This window comes from Molossus molossus, unplaced genomic scaffold (assembly GCF_014108415.1).
Source record: "Molossus molossus isolate mMolMol1 unplaced genomic scaffold, mMolMol1.p scaffold_m16_p_10, whole genome shotgun sequence".
Lineage (NCBI taxonomy): Eukaryota > Metazoa > Chordata > Mammalia > Chiroptera > Molossidae > Molossus > Molossus molossus.
Window position 1 is genome coordinate 11664020 of NW_023425345.1, and position 26491 is coordinate 11690510.

At 36.3% G+C, this 26491-nt stretch overlaps 1 protein-coding gene across 6 annotated transcripts in view; it reads right to left on the bottom strand.

Annotated features, from left to right (window-relative positions):
* WASHC4 (WASH complex subunit 4) overlaps positions 1-26491 on the bottom strand; it is a 65004-nt gene that overhangs the window by 9795 nt on the left and 28718 nt on the right. For all 6 annotated transcript variants that reach the window (XR_004958284.1, XM_036251042.1, XM_036251045.1 and 3 more), the window contains 14 exons: positions 24285-24392; positions 23627-23773; positions 23424-23503; positions 21849-21954; positions 21140-21256; positions 19639-19807; positions 19217-19371; positions 15940-16014; positions 15551-15655; positions 13440-13574; positions 11825-11933; positions 6804-6870; positions 6246-6332; positions 766-913 (listed from right to left, as the gene is read on the bottom strand). Coding sequence is in view for 5 of the 6 variants with exons in the window: in XM_036251042.1 (XP_036106935.1) it covers positions 766-913; positions 6246-6332; positions 6804-6870; positions 11825-11933; positions 13440-13574; positions 15551-15655; positions 15940-16014; positions 19217-19371; positions 19639-19807; positions 21140-21256; positions 21849-21954; positions 23424-23503; positions 23627-23773; positions 24285-24392 (1608 nt within the window). In the remaining variant the exon portion in view is untranslated. The remainder of the gene's footprint in view (positions 1-765; positions 914-6245; positions 6333-6803; positions 6871-11824; positions 11934-13439; positions 13575-15550; positions 15656-15939; positions 16015-19216; positions 19372-19638; positions 19808-21139; positions 21257-21848; positions 21955-23423; positions 23504-23626; positions 23774-24284; positions 24393-26491) is intronic.

The window sequence follows — 26491 nt, forward strand, 5'->3', positions numbered from 1 at the left end:
TTGATGTGAAAGAGACACATCGAGTGGCTGCACCCACACGACCCCAACCAGGGCCAGGGGACAAACTGCAACAAAGTCTATGCTTTTAGCAGGAACCGAACCGGGACTCTTCGGTCCACGGGCTGACGCTCTAACTACTGAGCAAAACCAGCTAGGACTATTTATTAATACTTTATTTATTTATTTATTTTTATCCTCACCCGAGGATATTTTTCCATTTTTTGTTCAGATAGAGTGGGAGGGAGAGAGAGGAAGGGAGAGAGAGAGAGAAACATCGACGTGAAGGGACACATCGAGTGGCTGCCACCCGCATGACCAACCAGGGCCGGGGACAAACTGCAACCGAAGTACGTGCCCTTAGCGGGAACCGAACCCGGGTCTCTCCGGACCGCAGGCCGACGCTCTAACCGCTGAGCCAAACTGGCCAGGGCTGTTTATTAATACTTTAAAAAATTTTTTTCCCCTTATTGATTTTAGAGAGAGAGGAGGAAGAGGGAGAGAGTGATAGAAACATCGATGAGAGGGAACATAGATTGGCTGCCTCCTGCATGCCCCCCACTGGGGATCGGGCCCACAACCTGGGCATGTGCCCTGACTAGGAATCGAACCAGCAACCTCTTGGTGCACAACCTGGGCATGTGCCCTGACTGGGAATCGAACCAGCAACCTCTTGGTGCATGAGTCGATGCTCAACCACTGAGCCACACCGGCCAGGCTATTTATTAATACTTTTAACAATTAATTTTGGATTCTAAAAATACTCACCAGAGGGGGAACAATGATATAGAAATTTCGGAGATGTATATTCTTTGGCCTTCGAAATTCTGGTGCAAAAACATCTACAAGCATTTTGAAATACTCTGTGCCTTCGGCAGAATTTCGTGTGTGATCACTGAGGACTGAATCCAAATGCCTAAAATGCAAAAAAAATTATTTACTTGGTTCTTTTCTCAAAAAAAAAAAATAAGGTGTGGCTTTTTAAAAAAATTTATTTATTCTGGAAACAGCCCAAGTGTCCACCAGTAGACGAATGGATAAAAAAGCTGTGGTACATATACACAATGGTATATATACACATATGCAGCGGTAAGAAAGAAAGATGTCTTATCCTTTGAGACGACATGGAGGGACCTGGAAAGTATTATCCTAAGTGAAAGAAGCCAAGCAGAAAAAGACAAATACCACATGATCTCACTTATATACGGAATATAATGAACATAACAGTCTGAGGAATACAGTAGACCCAGAAACATGGAAGTAGGGCACAGACTGACATCCCTCAGAAGAGGGGATGGGGGGGTGGGAAGAGATAAACCACAGAACTTATATGCATGTATGCATGACCAATGGACATGGACAACTAAGCCGGAGACGGGGCGGAGGTGGGGTGGGGGGGGCCAATGGGGTAAAAAGGTAAAATATCTGTAACAAAAAAATAAATAAAAAATTCATTAAAAAAAAAAAAATTATTTATTTATTTTGTTACAGATGTTTCTCCTTTTTCCCCCACTGATTCCCCCTCCCCCTCCCTCCCTGCCCTGTCCCTAGCTTTGTTGTCCATGTCCATTGTTCATGCACATAAGTTCTGTGGTTTCTCTCTCCCCCACCACCCCCTCTTCTGGGGATTGTCAGTCTGTACCCCACTTCCACGTCTCTGGGACTACTCCATTCCTCAGACTGTTATGTTCATTATATTCCACAAATAAGTGAGATCATATGATACTTGTCTTTCTCTGTTTGGCTTGTTTCACTTAGGAGGTGTAGCTTTTTAAATCCATTTCTCATCAGATAAAATGAGAGCATGCAAAAGTACAAAACATTATAAGACATTTCTAAGTAAATTTTCTTGGAGTTCAGAATGAATTCATTTTCTACTGACAGAAGCTGGTCAGTATTGTTTAATTAAACTTAGTCCTTAAAATAGAATATGTTGGACATCTTGCTTGGCACTTAAAATAATATTATGAGTTTTGTATTTCTTCTTCCCTGTAGTCCTGTAGAACTCCATTTAAATAGATTTCTCTTCACCTTAAATCTTTTCACTAACGCTTCATCTCTACACCTCCTTACCTCAACTGAAACCTTACTCTTTTTAAAGAACTTAGAATCTCATTCAACCTTCAGAAACAGCACCTGCTTTTTCTCCTGCATCCCTCATGTATAGCTACTACCACTTTCAAATTATTATTCCCCCACCACTAGAAGGGAGAAATCTCTCCTTTGAGACTCACATAATCCAGTTGCACCCAACTACCTAACCACTTTCTCCTGCAAGTAGGCATCTACTAACCTTTTAACCACCACCCTACATTAATTTATCTTGGACTCTGAAACCTGCTCCAGTTCTCCTTGTCATTCTGGAAGAGCTCACTCTCCACACAGATCATCAATTCATTATTATAACCCCACCCATCCTTGAACTTCCCTTCACTTGATGTTAGTCATCCATTCCTTTGCACAAATCTGGAGATCTTAAAGGACAATATCCCACTCTCTGCCCTCGTTGAACTGCTTCAAAATGTAATCACTGGTCTAAAGAGACAAAGGGCATGGAGTGTGCACATGCTGAGCCCTGAGGGAAGGCCAAGACTCAGACAAATCATAATAATGCCTCTGTATCTCAGCTGAGCAAGAATGGTGGCAATAGACTGTACCCAGTGCCCTGATGTGATATCTGAGTCTTAGAATGTACATTTCATCTCACTTTTCTTTTCTTTTTTTTTTTTTGCCCTCATTGCTCTCAGGTAGCATATACTTTTATAGTTGGACATTGGTGGTGCCCTAATACCAAAACCCTGTCCTTGGAGATTTATATACATAGTCACCCAGCCCCTTGCTTTCTATAATTTTTAAAAGGTCATCAACTTTGAAATGAATGACATTGTTTAAAAAGAGGTAAAATGGCCCTGGTCAGTTTGGCTCAGCGGTTAGAGCGTCGGCCTGCGGTCCGGAGAGACCCGGGTTCGGTTCCCGCTAAGGGCACGTACCTTGGTTGCAGTTTGTCCCCGGCCCTGGTTGGGTCGTGTGGGTGGCAACCACTCGATGTGTCGCTTTCACGTCGATGTTTCTCTCTCTCTCTCTCTCCCTCCCACTCTATCTGAACAAAAATATCGAAAAAAAATATCCTCAGGTGAGGATAAAAAAAAAAAAAAAAGAGGTAAAATGGTCTGATTTTCTTCTTTGACATACAAACCACAAACTCTTAATCATTTTAGGGCATGGGATTTCAAATAGTTTATTAAATGTTCATGGCTCCTTTAATCTTGCAAAGAAGTAAGCTATATAATAGGATATCTCAGAGAAAATCTGTGTTGAGACCTTAATCTCATAAAAATGCACACACGTATTTTCCAGTGTATTTTCTTTTTTCATTTAAAATGACTTTAAGCCTATCAAAAAGTTAAAACATAGTATAATGAACATATGTATACCTTTCAACTAGTTCACCATTTAGCATTTTGTCAATATTTGTTTTCTTTTATTCCTGAAACATTTAAAAGTTGCAGGCCTCACATCACTTAGTCCATAAATACTTAGGTATGAATCTATTAAGAAACAAGACATTTCCTACAAAGCCATAATACATTATTACACCCCAAAATAAAATATGTTAACATAGTACATGTTCAAATTTCCCCAATTATCACTCAAATGTCATTCCTTTATGGCTATTTTTTATTTTTCTAGGATATGATTAAGGATCATCCACTGCATCTGGTCATGAGGTTTATTTTCTTGATCTAGAATAGTCTGCTTGCCTTTTTTGTCTTTCACGACATGTGACTTTTTTTTTTTTAATCCTCACCCAAGGACATTTTTTCCATATTTTGTTCAGATAGAGTGGGAGGGAGAGAGAGAGAGAGAAAGAGAGAAACATCGACGTGAAAGGAACACATCGAGTGGCTGCCACCTGCACAACCCGACCAGGGCCGGGGACAAACTGCAACCAAGGTATGTGCCCTTAGTGGGAACCGAACCCGTGTCTCTCTGGACCACAGGCCAACGCTCTGACCACTGAGCCAAACCGGCCAGGGCGTGACATGTGACATTTTTTAACAGTTGAGGCCAGGCACTGGTTGGTTTGGCTCAGCGGTTAGAGCGTCGGCTCACAGACCAAAGAAGGGTCACAGGTTCAATTCTGGTCAAGGGCACATATCTCAGTTGCAGTTCGGTCCCCAGCCCTAGTCAGGGTCATGAGGGAGGCAGCCAAATTGATTTATCTCTTTTACATTGATCCCCCCCTCCCTGACCCCCCTCACATTCTATCTGAAGAGAAACAGAAAAATATCCTCAGGCAAGGATTTAAAAAAAAAGAGTCGAGGCCAGGTGTTTGGTAGAATGCCCAACATTCTGGATGTCTCCAACGGCTTCCTCATAATAAATTCCGAGTCAACATTTTTGGCAAGGATACAACACAGGTACTTGCTATTACATTTGCATCAAGAGGCCACATAATGTCAGTATGTCCTGTTATTGGTGATGCTAAGTTTGATCACTTGGTTAATGTGAAATATAGCACTCTCTCCACTATAAAGATAGTTTTCCTCTGTTAATAATCAATTTATGGGATAACTTTTTGATGAAAGACTCTATCTTCAAAAATATTTTATTATAGCCCTGGCCGGTTTGGCTCAGCAGTTAGAGCGTGGGCCCGTGGACCAGAGAGACCCGGGTTCAGTTCCCACTAAGGGCACGTACCTTCCTTGCAATTTGTCCCTGGCCCCAGATGGGGTCGTGTGGGTGGCAGCCACTAGATGTCTCTCTCACATCGATGTTTCCCTCTCTTCCTCCCTCTGTCCTTCCTGTTCTATCTGAAGATAAATGCAAAAAAAAAAAAAAGGTCCTCAGGTGAGGATAGAAATATATATACATTTATATTTTATTATTATTATTTTTTTAATCCTCACCCGAAGATATTTTTCCATTTATCTTCAGACAGAGTTTGGGGATGGGGGTAAGAGAAACATCGATGTGAGAGACACATCAACAGGCTGCCTCCCGCACAACCATTACCTAGGCCTGGGACTGAATCACAACCAATGTATGTGCACTTGACCAGATTCTAACCAGCAGTTCTTTGGTCCTTGGGCTGACGCTCCAACCGCTGAGCCAAACCGGCCAGAACTCCAAAAATATTTTAGAATTCACTGATGAATTTTTGTCTGATTTCAAGTATTATAATGATTGCAAAACAGTGATTTTTTGCCCCTAAATTTATCATCCCTTTTTTATTTATTAGTTAGCATTCTTCTGTAAAAAGGAACTTTCCCTCTACTCCTCCAACCTTTCTTATTATCACTATGACTCATGGTTTCTTATTTTTTTCAATGTATTATAATCAATTTCTATCATTATTCTTTCTGATTCAAATTGTCTCCACTTTGCCCTTTCATGTCTGACTCAATAAACTGTTATGATTATTAATAATAAAACTTAGTTTTCTAAAGTATTTCTCAATTCTGCATTCCTCTCTCAAGTTTTAAATTGCAATCCCCAAAATCACTGACTCAAGCCTATAGATCTGCAAAGTCCAATAAGACAGCCATTGGCTATTTAAATGTAAATGAAATAAAATTTAAAATTCAGTTCCCCAGTCCCATTAGCTCTACTTCAAGTGTTCAATAGCTACATGTAATCGTGGCTACTGTACTAGACAGTGCTGATCTAGGTTACACAAAATGAAAGACTGGTATTCTAGAACAGTGTTAGCAAACAGAAATATAAAAAGAGTAAAAAGAGCCCCGCCTGTGTGGCTCAGTGGATTGAGCATCATCTCATGGACTGAGAGGTCCCAGTTTGATCCCTGGTCAGGGCACATGCCCAGGTTGTGGGCTTGATCCCCACTAGGGGGCATGCAGAAGACAGCCGATCAATGTTTCTTTCTCTCTCCCTTATCTCTCTCTCAAAAAAAAAGAAGTAAAAAGAAACAAGTGAAATGAATTTTACTACTAATGAGCTACTTGGCATTTATTATATACTTTAGCACATTTCAATTTGGACTAGCTACACTTCAGGTGTTCAACAGCGGCATGTGGCTAGTGGCTACTATATTAAACAACATGTTCCAAAAGATCTCAGAATACTGTAGCCTTAAAAAAACAAACATGATATTTCATAAACTGAGACTATAACTTGTATAATAAAAACAGTGACACAGAAGTTTATATGTTACCCTCTAGTCTCTTATGTTTTATATAAACATATACTTTAATCTCCAAATATAGATTATTCTAAAATTAGATTACCTTGCTGCTTTTACTGTTTCTTCTGCAAGACCTTCTTCTTTTACTAGTTCTTCAAAATTTATAATATCTTCAAGATCGGGTACAAATCTACATAAGCGTTTGGGAACAAATTTATTAAGGCAAGATAAATAGAAACAACTGAAACATATAAAAGTAGTACTGTGGGACTCTAAATCTTTCAACTATATATCTGAAAAGAACCTTGCATTTCAGGTATATTACTAATATTACCACTTTAACTCCAAAACTGAATTTTATATTTGAATAATCAAACTTTAATCCTTAAAATCATATAATTTTTAGAACCATTCACAAACTGTACTGATAAAATAAACTAACTATAACTTTAAGAGAAATAAAGATTTTTCAAAAGTCTGCTGTTATCTTAAATTTAAAGAAAAATACTTTCACTAGTACAATTAATGGTTTTCTCCTATATTTTATATAAAAATACATCAACAAGAAACAAAAACCTTCTCTATAATCTTACAATAGATTTAAATGACATTAAAATTTTAAATGGAATAAACAAGGCAAAAATTATGTTTTCATCCATACCTAATGGCATTGCTGCTACAATGAAGGCCACCAGATCTTATCATTCGTACATAGCCCATAGCATTACCTTAAAAACCACACAAAAAAATCAGATATTTATACAAGTAACTCTGAACTCGAGTAATCAGGAATATAGTTACATGCAGTACTCAATTACAAGGTGTCCACTCCTTAGCACCAAAAGATTCTTTTATATTTTATTTCAGTTCTTGCTCTATCAAAATAAAACTTACATATTTATGCACCTAAAATATAAATGTACATACTTATATACATCTATATTAAATCCTTTAAAAATGTAACTCATTTGATAAACAAAATACTGACTACATTAAAATAATTTTTTTACTATATTAATAATTTCTTCACTCTTATATTCTCTCTCTCTCTCTCTCTCACACACACGGCTAAAACTGTTACCAGAAAACTTTATCTGATGGTTCCCAAATTTATATCTCCAGCATGAACTACTCCTCTAGGCTTTTTTATCCAATGCCTATAACTATAAGGCTAAGAAGTATTTTTTTTAATCCTCCTCCAAAGAGGTTTTTCCATTTATCTTCGGATAGAGTGGGAGGGAGGAAGGGAGAGAGAGAGAGAAAGAGAGAAACACAGATGTGAGAGAGACATTGCCTTCCACACAACCCTAACCAGAGCCAGGGACAAAAACAACAAACCACAACCGAGGTACGTGCCCTTGACTGGAATCAAACCTGCAACTCTTTGGTCCACGGGCCAAAGCTCTAACCACTGAGTCGAACCAGCCAGGGTTAAGAAGTTGTTTTTTGTTTTTTTTTTAATTCTCACCCGAGGATCTTTTTCCATTTTTTTGTTCAGATAGCTTGGGAGGGAGAGAGAGAGAGAAACATCGACGTGAAAGGGACACATCGAGTGGCTGCCACCCACACAACCCAACCAGGGCCGGGGACAAACTGCAACCGAGATACATGCCCTTAGCAGGAACCGAACCCGGGTCTCTCAGGACTGCAGGCCGATACTCTAACTGCTGAGCCAAACCAGCCAGGGCAGTACTCGTAATTTACTAGTTCAAATCAAACTCAAGGTCTTCACTCCCCAACTACATTTCCTATTTCAGAAATTAACAATTCCATCCTTCTAGTTTCTCAGGCAAAATGCCTTGAAATCATTCCTGATCCCTGTCTTTCTGTCACATTTTATATGTAATCAATGGGCAAATTATCTGGCTCTGTCTTTAAATTTTTTTTTTCATCCTCACCTGAGGACATTTTTTGCATCATCTTCAGATAGAGCGGGAGGGAGAAACATCGATGTGAGAGAGACACATCGAGTTGCCACCACCCACATGACCCCAACGGGGGCCAGGGACAAACTGAACTGCAACCGAGGCACATGCCCTTAGTGGGAACCAAACCCGGGACTCTCTGGTCCATAGGCCGACGCTCTAACTGCTAAGCCAAACTGGCCAGGGCTGGCTCTGCCTTTAAAATGTGGCCAGTATCCAACTACTCTGCACCACCTTCACAGCTATCACCCTGTTACAAAACTACGACTGCTCTTGCCTAGAGCACTGCAATATGCAATGGCCTCCTGATTCCCCTACTTCCACTGTTAACACCACCACCACCCGCCAATCTTTTATCTACATACCAGTCAGTGATTCTGAAAACTAAGTTAGAGCATATTGTTTCTTTTCTGAAAACTCTGTAATGGCTTACCATCTCACAATAAAATCCAAACTGACATCCAAACATAGCCCGGTATGACCTTGTCCCTTGATGCTGTTCTTTATCATGTCCGACCACTCACATCTTCTCTAACTCCTTTCCAGCCCCTGACTATTTCCCAAAAATATTAAGCAGACTCAGGGTTTTTACACTTACTGTCATCTCTGTCTGGTATACTTTTTCCCTCAATATGTACACAGCCTATTCCCGTGAGCTATTTAAATCCCTGTTTAAATGTCACCTCCTTAGAGTTTTCTCTGAACATCACTAAATAGCACTGACCAGGCCCCATTACATCTCCTTACCCAGCACTAATCACTAACATGTGTATCTTTTTGTTTGTGTCTCCCCAAACCAGAGGCAAATCTATGGTACAGCTTTTGTTTTCACCGCTCCACCCCTAAAGCCAATATGTCCTGGCACATAGCAGGAGTTCAATGTCTATTGCGCAACTGAATTTAAATTACTTGGGAAAAGTAACACACGAAAAGGTAAGAAGCAGTTAATTATCTCACAATCATTGCAGTAATATGTGCTCTTTACATACGTTATCTCATCTGATGTTTTTAACAATCCTCAAAATAGGTACCATTGAATCTATTTTAAGGCCTATCCCAATGTGAGAGATGAGGTTAAAATGTTTCAATATGCATCTTAGAAAAAAATCAAATATCTAGTTTCCTCCAAACTGTCAAATTACTGTACTTATTTGACAATGCCTCATTACTAAACTGTTTAAAGTAATAAATTTATGAAGCTAAAATTCTCTAAGTTCTTGTACTAATAGAAAAGTATAAGATGTAAACCAATTAATTTATTAAATTAAGCTGGGCCCTGGCCAGGTAGCTCAGATGGATAGAGCACCGTCCCCATATGGCAAGGTTGCAGATTTGACCCCCTGTCAGGGCACAAACAAGAATAAACCAAAGAATACATAAATAAGTAAAACAACCAAACTGATGTTTCTCTCTCTCTCCCTCTCTCTCTAAAAATCAATCAAAAAAAGAAAAGGTTAAGCTAGTATTCAGTGACTGTGTTCCAGAACTAAATGTTTATAAAATCTACCCAACTAGGAAATTTAAAGGCTCTTGAGAACAAAGGCTATTGGCCTCCTCAACATCTAGAAGAATATTTGGTGTAATAAATTCTTAATAAATGAACAAATAAATCTCAAAAAGCATAATTTTGCTAAGTTATAGTCAATAAGAATTTAACAACTTTGTTTCTACAACTGTAAAAGATATAAAACACCTTTGGAATTACAGCTCAAAAACCCTGATTTAAACCTCATCAATATGGCCCTGACCGGCTTGGCTCAGGTGTTAGAGTGTCAGCCCATGGACCAGAGAGTCCGGGTTCAGTTCCCACTAAGAGCACGTACCTCAGTTGAAGTTTGTTCCCAGCCCCGGTCGGGGTTGTGTGGGTGGCGACCACTCAATGTGTCTCTCTCACATCAATGTTTCTCTCTCTTCCTCCCGCTCTATCTAAAGATAAATGCAAAAATCCCCTCGGGTGAGGATAAAAATCAATCAATCAATCAACCAACCAATCTCATCAATACCACTTATTTATTCCTGAGTTTCTCTTTTTTCATCATTAAAATGGTGATTACATGCATATCTCAAAGAGTTATTGTAAGGATATTAAAGAGATAATATAAGCGAAAAACTCTACATATAAAGTTAGATTAATCTATGATTACTTTTAAATGCAGTTCTTGCTTCTAAATATAATGTAATACACCTCAGAAGACAAGTCTTACATGTAAGGCAGAAAGATAACTCCAGAAATTATACATAAATGTGAAATGGTGTAGAAAAATTATAACATTTAACATTTCATTTTTAAATTTATATGTAACTTATTGCCCTGGCCTGTTTGGTTCAGCGGTTAGAGCATCAGCCAGCGGTCCAGAGAGACCCGGGTTCAGTTCCCGCTAAGGGCACGTATCTTGGTTGCAGTATGGCCCCGGCCCTGGTTGGGTCGTGTGGGTGGCAGCCACTTAATGTGTCCCTTTCACGTCGATGTTTCTTTCTCTTTCTCTCTCTCTCTCTCTCTCTTCTTCTCTCTCCCTCCCACTCCATCTGAACAAAAGATAGAAGAATGTCCTCAGGAGAGGATTAAAAAAAAAATTTATATGTAACTTATTAACATATTAAAAAGTTAACTTTTCACATACTATATATCTTTGCATTTAGGCTATGACCTCTTTTTTTATCCTCACCCGAGGACATTTTTCCATTTTTTGTTCAGGTAGAGTGGGAGGGAGAGAGAGGAACAGAGAGAGAGAGAGAGAAACATCGATGTGAAGGGACACATCGAGTGGCTGCCACCCGCACGACCGACCAGGGCCAGGGACAAACTGCAACTAAGGTATATGCCCTTAGCGGGAACCGAACCCGGGTCTCTCAGGACCGCAGGCTGGCGCTCTAACCGTTGAGCCAAACTGGCCAGGGCTATGACCTCTTTTAAAAGCCAAAACAGCCTGACCAGTGTGGCTCAATGGTTGAGCGTTGACCCACGCACTAAGAGGTCACCAGTTCGATTCCCAGTCAGGGCACATGCCCAGGTTGTGGGCCTGATTCCCAGTTGGGGGGCATGCAGGAGGTAGCCAATCGATGTTCTCTCTCATTGATGTCTCTCTCTTTCTCTCTCAAACCAATAAAGAAAAAGAAAAAAAAAAAAATTAAATAAGTAAAAGCCTAAACAGTGACTTAAACAGAGGATGTACCCAATAAATAGTTGTCAGTTGACCATTATTATATGGACTTTGAAATGAATTAGTTATTCAATATATATATGTATATTTTTTTAAATATGTTTTTATTGATTTTTTAGAGAGAGGAAGGGAGAGAGAGAAATATCAATGTGCTAGAGAAACACAGCCCTGGCCAGCTTGGCTCAGCGGTTAGAGCGTCGGCCTGCGGTCCAAAGGAGAGAAACACAGATCGGCTGCCTCCTGCATGCCTCCCACCGGGGACTCAAGCCTGCAACCCAGTCATATGCCCTGACTGGGAATTGAACTGGGACCTCCCAGTCCATGTGATGATGCTCAATCCACTGAGCCACACTGGCCAGGCCATTAAACATTTTTAATTTAAAATATTTTATTTAAAATATTAGTCCACAGTCTATCAATTATTTCTGTATCAACAGTCTAATCACACTTGAAAACCTTTTGGTAAGAAAAAAAGTTACTCTAATGGAATAAAGCTGAACTCAGACACTCACATATTAAGTTATTTGTATGAGATATTTAATATAGTAGATTCTTGAGATTTGTACTTTATTTCCAACACTGTGATAATAACTTACCAATCTGGCTGATGAGTTGCCTGAACTGATCAAGATAGCTTTGTCCTTCTGGAGTTATTCCAAGTTTTCTGATGCCTCGATTGAATTTTTCTGCTCTTTCAAACGGATACTAGAGAGATAATTTAAAGACTACCCTTATTAATAAAGACCCCTAAAGTATAAAATGCCTACCAAGTCAATCATGCCAATACCACTTTCCTTTCTAGCTTTGTTATTTCCACTGTGCTTAAGAAAAAAATCATTCAAGACTAATAAAAAATTTACAGCACATAAACTACCCATGTTCAAGGTCAGTATAAAATAAAATTGTTTTACCTTAGCTAAGGGGAATAATTATTAATGCTACCAAACTTAAGTTTCCCACCACCATTATTAGTCTCCCAATACAACTACTCTTTTGGACAGATAAATAAAACCAATTCTTTCTAGAAACATTTGTTCAAAGATGTGTGACCGCATTTCTGTGGACTAAATAGGTATTTGGGACTTACATAAACACTCTTCCCAAATAACACATATAGGCCAAGCTAAAATTTCTAATAGTCATCACCAATAAGTAATAATTTTTCAAGTCTTAGGTGATTAAAAGATATAGGAAATGACTCATTTTTATCAATAATAAATGGAAACTATTCTTACACAACACCATGGTTATTTCTCTGAATACTAGTAATTTCTTTCCAATAAAAATGAAACTGTTAATATAATTCTCTGATAACTATAATCTGTAATTTTATTATTTTACTAGAGAGCAATTTTTTTCTGCTCTGACATTAAAGAGAACTACCAACTAGCATACAAGAGAGCTGGAACTAAGTGATGCTTAACAAGAATAACTGATATGGCAAGTCAAATACAAGACCCATCTAGGGCTGCTGGTTCTCTATCCAAGTGGCTATGTGCCTTTGTACTATTACCACCCACAAGTCTTCACCTCATTATGAGAAAACTCAGCCTGGAGGATGAAGAGAAAAGAACATTCTTATAAATTATAGGTTGAAATGTCAATTGGTACAGTATTTTAGAGTGTTTGGCAATATGTATCTGAATTTTAAATACCCATATTGTTTACCCTAGAAATTTCTCTTCAAGGAATCTTTCAGAAATAGTCTCTGAATACACAGAGATTAATGTGTAAGGATGTTACCTGCAGTACTGTTTATAACACTGGAAAATCAGGAAAAAAAAAACAACTCATCAGTAGGAGCTACATAAGTTTCATTATACATCTTTACTATCAACTCTTAAAAAGAACGAGGTGGGCCTGGCTGGTGTGGCTCAGTAGTTGAGTGTTGACCCATGCACCAAGAGGTCGCTGGTTTGATTGCCGGTCAGGCCACATGCCCAGGTTGTGGGTCAAATCCCCAGTGGAGGGCATGCAGGAGGTGGCCAATCGATGTTCTCTCTCATCGATGTTACTCTCTCTCTCTCTCCCCCTTTCCTTTCCTCTCTCTAAAATCAACCTAACGAAAAAAGAACAAGGTGGATTTACATGTGCTGACATGTAATAAGCACAGTGCAAAACAGAACATATAGTATTACTCCATTTTTGGTAACCATTTGCTATACACTCAACAGCTGAACTGAACTACCTTAAAAAGATTATGTAAAATACCTTATGATCATTTTGGTCCTTGATTTCCCTGAAAAACCGAATATCTTTAATCAATCTGGATTTGATATGTTCATCATACATAAACTGGCTAAATATATAAAACTTCTTTTTCAAAAACTGGTAGGTGAAATTAACCTATAAAATTGGAAAAAATAAAAATTAATTTTCAATCAATATTACTGAATAACAGTTTTTTGTATTATACAGTCTAATTTACATGAGATTTTATAAAGTCTAATATTTATAAAGTCTAATCAACAATGGACCTAAAATAAAATTTTGTATTGCCCAACTTTATACAACTTTCTATAAGCTCCCCTTAAATATTTTTAATACAAAAGGAAAAAACGAAATAAATGGAAAATACGTTCATAATAGGTCTAAGAACTGTAGAATCACCAAACTCAACACTCTAGTTTTTAAGTCATAAACCACAGTCAGAAGTTTCTATGTTTCTCCATTACTTATTACTAACATTCATGTCTAGAATGATACTAAAGTAAGAAATACGATGCTCTTCGAACTTTCCTGAAGGAAAATAGTAAACATTCAATTTATCAATAAATATTCTGTGTACTTCTTACATGCAAGGCAATGCGACTGCTCTCATGCTAGACATAGTTCTTGTCATGAAGCTTACTAACAGGTGTAAAAGACATTTTAAACAAGTATACATTGAAGAAGTTATTAAATCTCAATGGCAATAATTTCTAAACTGAGAAGTGTAGGGGCTTTAAGAATGAATACAAGGCCCTGACCTTGACTAAAAACCCTGAAAAGATTGGAGCTGAGATTAAAGTAAAAAAACATGAATAATTCTAACCTACAGATGGAAGCCCTATACTAAATTCCATCCCCATCACCCTCAACTACTACTAATTGTTTATAGAAAATGTATGTCATTTTTAACAGTCTTTATTTACCCTGTTATAGAAATGGGTGCTTTCTCAGAACTTCTCTTATGGCTTCAACATTGCCTTTTTCTTACCACATTAGTAGTTGCAGTCTTAGTAGAAGTAGTCTCTTCTTTACTCTTCCCACTCGTAACAGTGGGTAACTGTGCCAGCCTCTGATCATAATCTTCTATGCTAACTTTATCATTATCAGACACCACAAATTTACTTTCATTAATGTGATTAACTGATTAACAACTAAATCGCCTGCCAGACTGTAATTACTAAGAGAGTAGGAAATATCTATTTTTCTCATCCCAGTGCCCAGCACAGTGCCTTATATATAAAATATGTGCATAACTGTATCTGTTACATGAGTATTTGATAGATAAGGTAAAGAAAAAGTTTATCTATATTTAAACACTCAGACATGACCTTTACATGGATGACCCCTTATTTTAAATGTGAAACTCTTAGTGGTTTCCATACTGGTAACCACTAAAATAAAGCTCTAACTGTATCACTTATCAACTCAAATACTTCAATGCCTTCCCCATTATATACTACAGAGGCTGCTGTGTAACTTTCCAATTACATAACTTCTCCCTATTTTCTAACTCCCAAATATACTTAATAACATTTTACTATTTATACATTCACATTCCTTTTTCCTCAAGGAGAAATTAAGTATGCCCTGAAAACCAGGTAAATTCCAAGACTTCTCTTCTTCCACAGAAGGAAAAATAGCATACAACTGCAGGTCATTTCTTCAAGTGATTGATGCCCATTTCTGAGATTCAAAATATTTTGAGTAAATTGCTATTTTTATGGATATCAAATAATTAGTAAGCCTTCCAAAAAACTCCATGAATGATGCTAAATAAACTGTTATCACTGATTCCCTTTCAAAAGCAACTTTCAGAGGATATCAGACAATCCACACATGTTTACACTGATGATTTCAAATCTCTAATGCTTTTTATAATGATAACCCTGAGATGGTAAGATATTGTAAAGCACATTTTGTATCACAGAACTTCCATCACATCCAAAGCAATTTTAGTGCCATACATTTTAATTACACCAACCAGAAAAATGGGAATTCCAATATAAGTAGTAGTATATACTAACCAGAATATTCTATGAGAAAACTATTTTCCAAAATACCAAATTAAACAGGAATCTATTACCCACCCAACCCCTAAGAAAGATTCTTACTGTTGTATTCATGATTCCCGTGCCATGTGTTCGAATTGAATTAGCAATATGCCGAATATTAATTGTGTTCAAATGTTTGTTATTGCTTGTTCGTTCAATAAAAATCTGCAATGAAACAAATTTATGCTAAATAACAATATAATACATACCAATCACTGGTCAGTTATCCAAAGAAAATTTTAGAATCTATTTCATTAAAGATAATTTAACTGGAAAATCATTCAAGAAGATAATACAATCAAAGCAAAGGAATATACAAGATGATCGTTAAACAATTACTTTTTGCTTCATATTACCTATTTTCACTATTGAGACTCAATTCTTTACCCTTCAGCCTTCCTACTATATATTCACCCACATTAAAAAAAAAATTTCTAAAATCCACTCACCTGATTGTTGAGATTATAGAGGTACCGAGACACAAATATATGAATGTTTCGCATAATTTCTAAAACATCCAGGCCCTGAGAACAATCCACACAGAAGCTCTATTATTATTAATCAGACTTCGATCAATATAGTGACTTACTATTTATATTACATGTCCCAAATATATATATATATTTTTTTTAATTCTCCCCAAAGGATATGCTTATTGAATTTTTTAGGCAGAAGGCAAGATAGAGAAACATCAGTAATGAGAGAGAAACATTAATCAGTAGCCTCCTGTATGCACCCCGACCAGGGAAAGAACCCACAACCTGGATATGTGCCCTGACTGGGAAGCAAACCCAAGACCTTTCAGTGTAAGGGATGATGCTCTGACAGACTGAGCCACACTGGCCAGAGCCCCAATATTTTTAAATTATTTTAAAAAACAACTATGCAAAAAGTATAACCAAAGGTTAAAAAAGCCTCCTAACATATACAATCAGATTATATCCTGAGAGAAACCTGGCTACTTGTTATCTTACCCCTTTTGTATACACAGGAAGAGGTAAGTTTAAACATTCAAATATTCATGATTCACAATCATTTCCCCACCATTCTTGATAATATTTCTGTCTTCCCAGGGATCTTCTCTGTATTTTTTACAAAATAAACTATTGGCTAAATTCTAAAAGGTAGTCATAATATGGTGGTGATATTTATAAAACACATATTATTTCTTAGGTACTATGCAAGGTTCTTTATATGTAATTCTCAAAATGAGGTATTATTCTAAATTCTAAACCTGAAGAAAATGAAGCTAATGAGACCTTCTCCAAGGTCAAATAGCTAGGAAGAAACAGAAGCCAGGGATTTTAGAAAGTCTGATTCCAAATCCTTATGCTTCTTTTAATTACACTAGACCACCTTTAATGAATCTTCATTAAGAATTATTAAGAATCCTTCAGTCTTCAGTTATTACTCTAATATCTAATGGTATATCATAAATTGTTCTATAGACTTATTAGGGCTCAAAATATCCCTTTGATAAAGTTTTCATTATAGCTTTCCTCATTTTTTTAAAAAAAATTTTTTAATCCTCACCTGAGGATATTTTTCCATTGGTTGTTTTGTTTTTTTGTTTTTGTTTTGTTTTTTGAGAGTAGAAAGGGGGTGGAGAGAGAAACATCGATATGAGAGAGACACATAGATTGGTTGTCTCCTGCATGACCCCAAGTGGGGCAAGGGATCAAACCTGCAACCAAAGTACCTGCCCTTGATTGGTAATCAAACCTGAGATCCTTCATTCCATCTGTGGGCTGATGCTCTAACTGCTGAGCCAAACAGGTCAGGGTACTTTTCTCATTTTTTAAGTTAAAACTGTGTTTACACATTCATTTTTTGTTTATTCATTCCTTGTCCCAGTAGGCTGTAAGTACATGAGCTGACACTGTTTCTTTCCTTTTTTTTTAAACCCTTTTTCTTTATTGATTTGAGAGAGGAAGGGAGAGAGAGAGAGAGAAACATCGATGAAAGAGAACATCAACTGGCCACCTCCTGCAAGATCTCACTGGGAATCTGGTCCACAACCTGGGCATGTACCCTGACCAGGAACTGAACTGGCAGCCTCTTGGTATATGGGTCAATGCTCAACCACTTGAACCACACCAGCCGGGCTTGTTTCTTTACTTTACTATCCCTAAATATAATTCAGTGCCCAACACGTTTTCAGTAAATATTAAATGTGAAAATAAATGAGTGAAAAGATATACATGCTGATCCCAGATACAGTTCCTATATGTAGTGGTATAAAGGAAAAAGTATGATCCTTATATTTTAGAACTGAACAAATGTTTTTTGGTAAATATTACTGGGATTATCTCAGAAAGAATTACAAGCAAATTAACTGAAAACAAACTTTTGCACTCATGAGACAACTGCCATATTGTTAATTAGCTCATTAAATCAGGGAAGCTAAATGCTTCTTAGCACTCCTCATTTTAAGAACAAATACATTTGTAATTATTTAAGTTTAAGCATTTTCCCTCAGACATTAAAGTTTACATATTATATCTAGGTTTAAAATCCTTAACTGCGTGACCTCAACTAAACTTTTTATCATTCTGCAGAATCACCTGGCTATCCTAATATGTTTCTGAAAAGCTGTATCAAAACCTATGTGGCCCAGCTAGTATGGCTCAGTGGACTGAGCATCAACCCATGGACTGAGAAGTCCCAGTTCGATTCTGGGTCAGGGCACATGCCTGGGGTTGCAGGTTTGATCCCCCCAGTAGGGGGCGTGGAGGAGGCAGCCAATCAATGTACCTCTCTCACATCGATGTTTCTATATCTCCCCCCTTCCTCTCTCTAAAAAATCAGTAAAAACATATTTAAAAAACAAAACAAAACCTAAGTGCACAGGCATACCCCTCATTTAACTGTGCTTTCCTTTACTGCACTTTGTACATACTGCATTTTTTACAAACTAAAAGTTTGTGGCAACCCTGTTTGGTCAAGCAAGTCTACCAGCACCATTTTTGCAACAAGCTATGATTGTCAGCATATTAGAGCAAAATAATATTTTTAATTAAGGTATGTACATTGTTTTTTTAGACATATGCTATTATACACTTAGTAGAGTACAGTGTAGTGTACTTTTGTAGAACTTTTATATGCACTGGGAAACCAAAAAATTTGTGTGACTTGCTTTATTGTGATTTTCACTTTTACTGCAATGGTCTGGAATCTAACCTGCATATCTCTGAGGTGTGCCTGTATTTCAAATGCTCACCAAAAGTAAAGGAAGGCTATGGTAATTTCTTTCATAAAGCAAATTAGCACCATCTAATTTTTTATTCTGTCAAGTATGAGACTGTAAATTTATTAAAAACCATTTTTTAAAAAATCCTCACCTGCAGTTATTTTTTCCATTGATTTTTAGAGAGTAGAAGGGAGGAAGAGAGGGAGAGATGTGGAGATAAGAAGATGAGAAGAGCCAGGTAGAGAGGGGGAGAGAAAAAAACGACAAAGTGAGAGAGATACATTGACTGGTTGCCTCCTGCAGGCGCTCCAACCAGGGCCAGGGATCAAACCTACACCCAAGTATATGCCCTTGACTGGGAATCAAACCTGTCACTTTTTGGTCCAAGGGCTGATGCTCTAACCACTGTACTACTAGCCAGAGTGCAACTATTTTCTTAAAAAATAAACATGTAATAATAAAGTAAAAAAAAAAGATTTCTTAAAGAAATATTGTTATGCTACACCAGACTATGCTAGAAACATTTTATACCATACCTGTTCCAAAGTTTGACTAGGAAGATGTGCCTCTGTCATGACCAATCCATAACGCTGAGTAGCTAAATTTCTCATTTCACTGTAAGTGGCCCAGTCATGAAGAGCTACTGTTGTAAGATTGTAGAAAGTCTTGTCTAGGTAGTGAGTTACATAAGCTGCAAAAAAATTTTTAAATTTCATATTCATGAAATGGTAGAAAGGAAGAGAAATGAAACTAAAAGAGGAACAACTTGTCTTTGAACACTGAATTTCCTTTTTCTAAATAAGGTAACAGGAAAATAAAAATATACAAACAAAAAGGAATTAAAGAATGGACTAACACTATCAAAGACAACCTCGAAATTTCATTTTTGATTTGTTATTTTATAGTTAGGGCAAAAAGATACAGAATATGACTTTCAGAAGGAAAGCAGAACACTTACCTCGAATGTCAATGAAACGATTGAAAAATCGAATTGGATTCAGAGAGAAAAAAAGGGCCAGGTCTTTCATGCCAACTTTGAAAGGGTTTCGGTCATCCAGCTTTAAATGAGTATGCACAGAAAGTCGCAGATCCTTTTCTATTTCTTTGCACAACCTGTCCAGCAAATGCTATTCAAAAAAGAATACCTTAATTTTTCAAAATGGTATTTCAATTGTACTATTCCACTACATATCTATGCTTTAATCATTAGCATTTTATAATCAGTGCAATGATTATAAAATCAATGATGAAAAATTTGTCAAACTAATTTAAGGGTTCAAATACTCTACAGTAAAATATTATTTTTATGGGGAAAGTACAAATTACTCTGCTATCCATTTTAAACAAATGATTTTCCTGACCAAGAAGGAGCAGTTAGATAAACTCTAAGCTTTTATAGTCATTAATCCTTTAACACCCTTGAAAGAAAATCAAAAGCTAATGCCAATGACTTCATTACAAGAAACATGAATTATACTTAATGTATACTATAAGGCATAAAATTTATGGGAACAAGCAAGAAAAGAAAAATCCTGAGAACATGCAAAAAAGGAAACTTTTTAAAAAGCTTTCTTGTACGCCCGGCCAGTGGGGCTCAGTGGTTGAGCGTCAACCCATGCACCAAGAGGTCACCAGTTCGATTTCCGGTCAGGGCAGCACATGCCCAGATCACGGGGGCAGGGGGGCAGCGGCAGCATGCAGAAAGTGGCTAATAGATGTTCTCTCTCATCGATATTTCCCTCTCTCTCTCTAAAAATTCAGTAAAGAAAAAAAATGGGGGGGGGGGGATTAAATTCAAAATAAATAAATAAATAAAAGCAATAGAAACTAAATAAAATGAAAAGTTTCCTTGTAATAATCATTAGAAATCACAAAATTCATTGAGCTAAAGGTAATAAAATTAACCATCTTTTCTGGTCTACCATGGAGTTCATGTATTTTATTTTCTAAATAAGAATATTTAATAGAAGAAGTTATATAAAATTTTCCATAATTTTATCAAACCTGAATAAGGTTTATATTGTGACATTTACAGATTTTTAATTCCTCCCTCCAAATAAAAATATCACTAGATGGATATTTAATTTTAAAGATATCAGTGTTTATAATAATTTCATTCAAATGGGGTGAGGGCACTACATTTGAATTATTTGTTACCCAAGTAAATCTTTCAAATATATAATTTCCTCCTTTGAGTCAGTAGCTCTCCAAATGAATTTAATAAAATAATGAGTTGTCTTAATTGTATTACCATTTGCAGCATTCAATATTCAAACCAATTTTATATTTGTATTCTAATACACATACATTTAAATATAAATACAAAAATGGTCTCTTTGTTCTAGACAGTGATTTATAAATAATTTTAAATGTGAAAGCCTGCTTCGATCCAAAAAGTTTTTCTGAACACTGCATGCCAAATACATGTTCTAAGTTTTTTATCTCAAATATGATGTTACCTCATTTAAAATTTCCATAATTTCCTTGTCATAGCAATCCAGAAGTATTTCATATGACTCTAAATGTCTTGCATGCATCATAGCGGGTACACAGTCACGTAAAGCACTGAACATGTACTAAGAAGAAAATGAGAATGCACGTGAATTTATAAAAACCAGATCTCTAATCTAAACAACATTACACAGGTTAATTATCTATCTTGAAAAACAAGACCTCAATCTGAAGGTGAACTGCTTTCTTTTTTTTTATGCATCACTGTCTTCCTTTCCTAAATAAGAGAAATCAAGTTTTATTCTCTAAAGTATTTATTTTAAATATACAAAAAAATTCACATTCATTTATTCTTTTCTAACTTGGGCATTTAAATATATTTATTTCCATACAGAAAAAAAAAGATCTGAATAATATATACCTTGCTGACAAATTAATGTCAGACAGTTGTGACATACACTAAAATCAAGGAAATGAGACTGATTAAAAATATAAGGAGAAGAATTAAATATATTAAATTAATTTTGTAAGTATTGATATAAGATTTAACTACAGACTATATAAATGCTATTGAATATGCACAGCATGTATAAAAGCATTAGCAGTCAATTTTAAAATGACTTATTAAATCAAATGATCTATTTTAAAACTAATTAGAATAGTCTGTATAGTAACTAAAAAGTGATTGGTTTCTTCTTTATATTATTCTTTACTTACATGTAATCTGGCTGCATCAACGGCATTTTCATATACGTCATCTAAATAAATTGGGAAGACAGCTCGATGCCAGTATAAAAAACAACAGTCACATTGTGCTTGGACTCTACAATGTAAAGGAGTAATTAGTGATACAAAATTGAAGTAACCCCAAAACACTAACGTTTTACTCATTTTTGCATTCCCTACATCACTTAACCCCAAATGGAAAAGCCACAAAATAAATGTTTCAAATTGAACAAAGTAACAAAATACTCTAATATATGACATTTTCAGAATTCTGCACACATGCTTTAGCTTTAAAGCATATGTGAAAAACAATATAATTTTTAAATACAGAGATTTAAAGTAAATTCATTTTTCAATATCATCCAATATATCAACACTTAACAATATTTGAATCACATGCACCCTTTTATCTGTCTCAAAATTGAACAGCAAAGCCTTTTTAAAAATTGTGATAAAAAACAAAGAAAAGATGGACAAACCTCAGAGGGAAGTGGAGTGGGAAGAGAAAAACCAAAGAACTTATATGCATGTAGGAAAAAACCAACTGACACAGACAACAATGCAGTGAGGGCGGGGTGTAATAAAAAAATAAAGTTATACTTAATCTTTCTAATCTTTGCCAACTAACTCTTTGATACCTTATGGGGCAACAAAATAATCACTGAATATCTTATAAAGAAGACGATTTAGTATTTCTTTATTATCTTAAAGAAATAATTTATTTGAAAAAGATATAAAAATTTCAGCTCTCAGAACAAAAATATTATGAATATGAGCATGAAGTGGAAATTGTGCTATAACCTTAATTTGGATGGGTATTAAAATTCAAAGACTCTTTTTCCCTTCAAGAAACTGCTTACTCTTTAAGTAAAAATAAATCAATAAAGCCACAAGGAGCCTTCCCAGAACTAATTCATCTTAGTGACTGGCTACCAACAATGCAATTCAAATTCAGATCTCAAAATAAAATTACAGAAGGCTATTTGACATGGATTTCTAAGTCTCTCACAGTTTATTAAAGCCTTATGAAAAAGCAACAATTTTAAACATCCACTGGAGATACCCATCACAACAATCACAATGTGCATCAGGATGTGCCAAATACTCTTAGGGCTATATCATGTGGTCTCAAGAGTTCTTTCAGAAGCTATATCCTTACAATAGAAGCAAAGCCAAAAAAATGTGATTCCTAGTAACAGTCTCATTCTGGTCACACTAAAGGAACTACAGGGAGGAACTAATGGGTCTACTATCTGGGTTACATTTCTTCTCTTGCTATGCTAAAAAAGAAAATTGATGTCCCCATTAGAGCCCCACCACCACCTTTTTTAAAAGATTTTTTGAGAGAGGAAAGGAGGAAAGGAAGAGAGAGAGAAACATCAATGTGAGAGTGAAACATGACTGATTGCCTCCGGCACGCCCCCTACCAGGGATCAAGCAAGCCTACAACCCTGGAGTGAGCCCTGACCAGAAATCCAACTGGCACCCTTTCGGTGTACAGCACAAAGACCAACTAGCCAGGGCATTAGCACCACCTTTTGAGCATCATTATATATCCCTACTTACCTTTCTCTAAGTTCACTGATAAGATCCAGCTTTTTCATAACCACCTGAAGTGGAAAAAGTTCTTCATCTTTAAATGTTTTCTATCAGGGAGGGAAAAAAAGAGAAGTTGAAGTCAAGTAAGAATAGGTTTCTTGGGTCAATCAGAAGAAAATTATGAATCTCAGATCTCATTTTTATTACATAACTAAAAGCAATACGCTTACCAACTGTGTGCCAACACTGAGTGCCAAAGAAACAATAAGGCGTCTTTGCTTTGTGCTTGGTCCATTTAGAGTGTTTTCAGCCAAAACTAAAGCAGAGAGCACATCAAGACGCTGTTCACTATATTTTTTGTCAGAAATTACTCTTTTCTTAAAGATAAGAGAAAATAGGACATATTAGTCTTATTTCGGAGGCAATAACAAAAGATTTAGAAGAAAATCTTCTCAACAATCTTTCCTATGATTCACTTTAAGAGGGCTTCAGTACTACGTTCCCTGTTGAGCTTCTTCTGACATTGTTACATGCTTTATTACTTCTGTAATGTTATCGTTTAGCACTGTCAAGAACAGCAAATCCGTATCAGGCATGCTTTAAAATTTCCATTATTAAGTTAATAAAGAAATAATTTATTTTAAAAAGATGCATAGTTTTAAACTGCTTATATCATTTTTTAATGTGTTAATGTATTACACGCTACAAGTTCAGAGAAAGGTAACTCTGAGCACTCTAAGTAAAAATCACAAAACACCATGGAGATAAATAACTAAGAATATTATGTTTGAAGAAATGGAGTAAACAAGCTGAACTAGAAAACACATATAAAGCAACAGAAGAACAAATTAAACAGACAATTATGCTGAATAGTCATAACTTTCATACCTTGGCCACAGAAATAGAATTAAGAGCCTGATGTTGAAGGTGTTGTGTTATATGTGAAACTGAATCAGCCACAACCATGCTTCTCCTATAGAACATATGCTCTATTGCCTAAAAAAGACCAGAGATAATTTTGGAAAAATTAACTTAAAACTTTTAGGCAAAATTACAGATTTTTTTATTACCTTGAGCTAAGTTAAGAACTTGTAAATGAGACACTAAAAGTACTACCATAAAGGATAAGATTGGTAAATTCAACTAGAATAAAATTAAGAATTTCTGTTCATCAAAAGCCACTATAGTCCAGCCATTATGACTCAGAGGCTGAGCATCGACCCATGCACCAGGAGGTCGCCAATTCGATTCCCGGTCAGGACACATGCCCAGGTTGTGGGCCAGATCCCCAGTAAGAAGCATGCAGGAGGTGGCCAATTGATGTTCTCTCTCATTGATGTTTCTCTCTCTCCCTCTCTAAAATCAATAAAGGAAAAAAAAAAAAGCCACTACAAAGGAAAGAAAAAGGCAGCCAAGCCAGTTTGGCTGAGCGGTTAGAGCATTAGCCCATGGAGAGACCCGGGTTCAGTTCCCGCTAAGGGCCCGTACCTTGGTTGCAGTTTGTCCCTGGCCCTGGTTGGGGTCATGTGGGTGGCAGCCACTCGATGTGTCTCTCTCACATCGATGTTTCTCTCTCTCTCTCTCTTCCTCTCTCTCCCCCTCCCGCTCTACCTGTAAATAAATGCAAAAATAAAAAAAATAATGTCCTCAGGTGAGGATTAAAAAAAAAAGGCAAGCCAATGTATGAGAAAATAACTGCCACACACAAGGGATTAGTAGTTAAGATTAAAAACCCCAAATGCATGCAAGAGTTTTTTTGTAAATGGCAAATGGTCCAACAGAAAAACTGAATAAAAGACATGAACCGATTTTTCACAAAAGTTAATAAATTTTGAAAAAATACTATCATTAACAATCAGAAAAATAAACATTAAAAATCATAATCAAAAGCACTTATATCCCCTAATTTGCCAAAAATAAATAAGCCTGATAATACTAATGTTGGCCAGTTGAGGAACAATGGGAAGTCTAACATATTGTGGGAGATATGTAAAACTGATTACTTTGGAAAACAATTTGGCATTATCTTGAAAAGTTGAACATGCACACAACAGCATCCACTCATATATAATTCCTCAGAAAAACTCTGGCATAAGTACACCAAAAGACATATACAATAATGGCAACATTGTTTATAATAGCAAAAACTGAAAACCCAAAAATTCATCCACAGAAAAACTGGAAAGGAAGGAACTACAGCTATTCATCCCAAAGTGGGTAAGTTAAAATACAAAATTTTGAGGGGAAAAAAATCAAGTCAAAGAATACATGAAGTGCCCTAGTCAGTTTGGTTCAGCAGTTAGAGCATTGGCCCGCAGACCAAAGAGTCAAGGACATGTACAGTTTCGGTTCAGTCCCCAGACCTGGCCAGGGTCGTGCAGGAGGCAACCAATCAATGTTTCTCTCTCTCTTCCTGCCTCCCTCCCTCTCTACCTGAAGATAAGCAGAAAAATATCCTCGGGTAAGGATTAAAAAAAAAAGAGGAAGAATATATGAAGTATTACTCCATTAATATAAACTTCAAAAATATATATTAACTAAACAATGAATGGTTTATAGATTCATCCTTATGTGGTAAACTAAAAAGAAAAACAAGGGAATTACAAGCATAAAATTCAGGACAATGGTTTCCTGAGGGGGGCAGGATAAGACGTAATCAGGGAGGGACACCACAGGGGGCTTTGAAAATATAGGTAATATTCTATTTCTTAATTGGGATGGTAGGTTTTTGAGTACTTATTATTTTTTATATTTGATATACATATATCTATATTCATACACACACACACACATATCTATACACACACATTTCTGTATTTATATCTCTTAAAAATTAAATATAGCTGGGAACATATCTTAAAGAAAAAAGGCTAAAAATCAAAAGGCACAATCTCAAAAAAAAAATCTCTATTTCCTAAGAAAATCTAAAGGCTATACTAACTGGTAGCAACTCTTAATTTCAATTTTTAAAAAAGGTTAAATAGGCTCTCCTGCCTAAAGGGTGTTTTTTTTTTTATTTATTTATTTATATGGAGTATGCTAAGAAATATTTTACCATATTTTCAGAAATATACTCTGCTTAATTTTTCTAAATA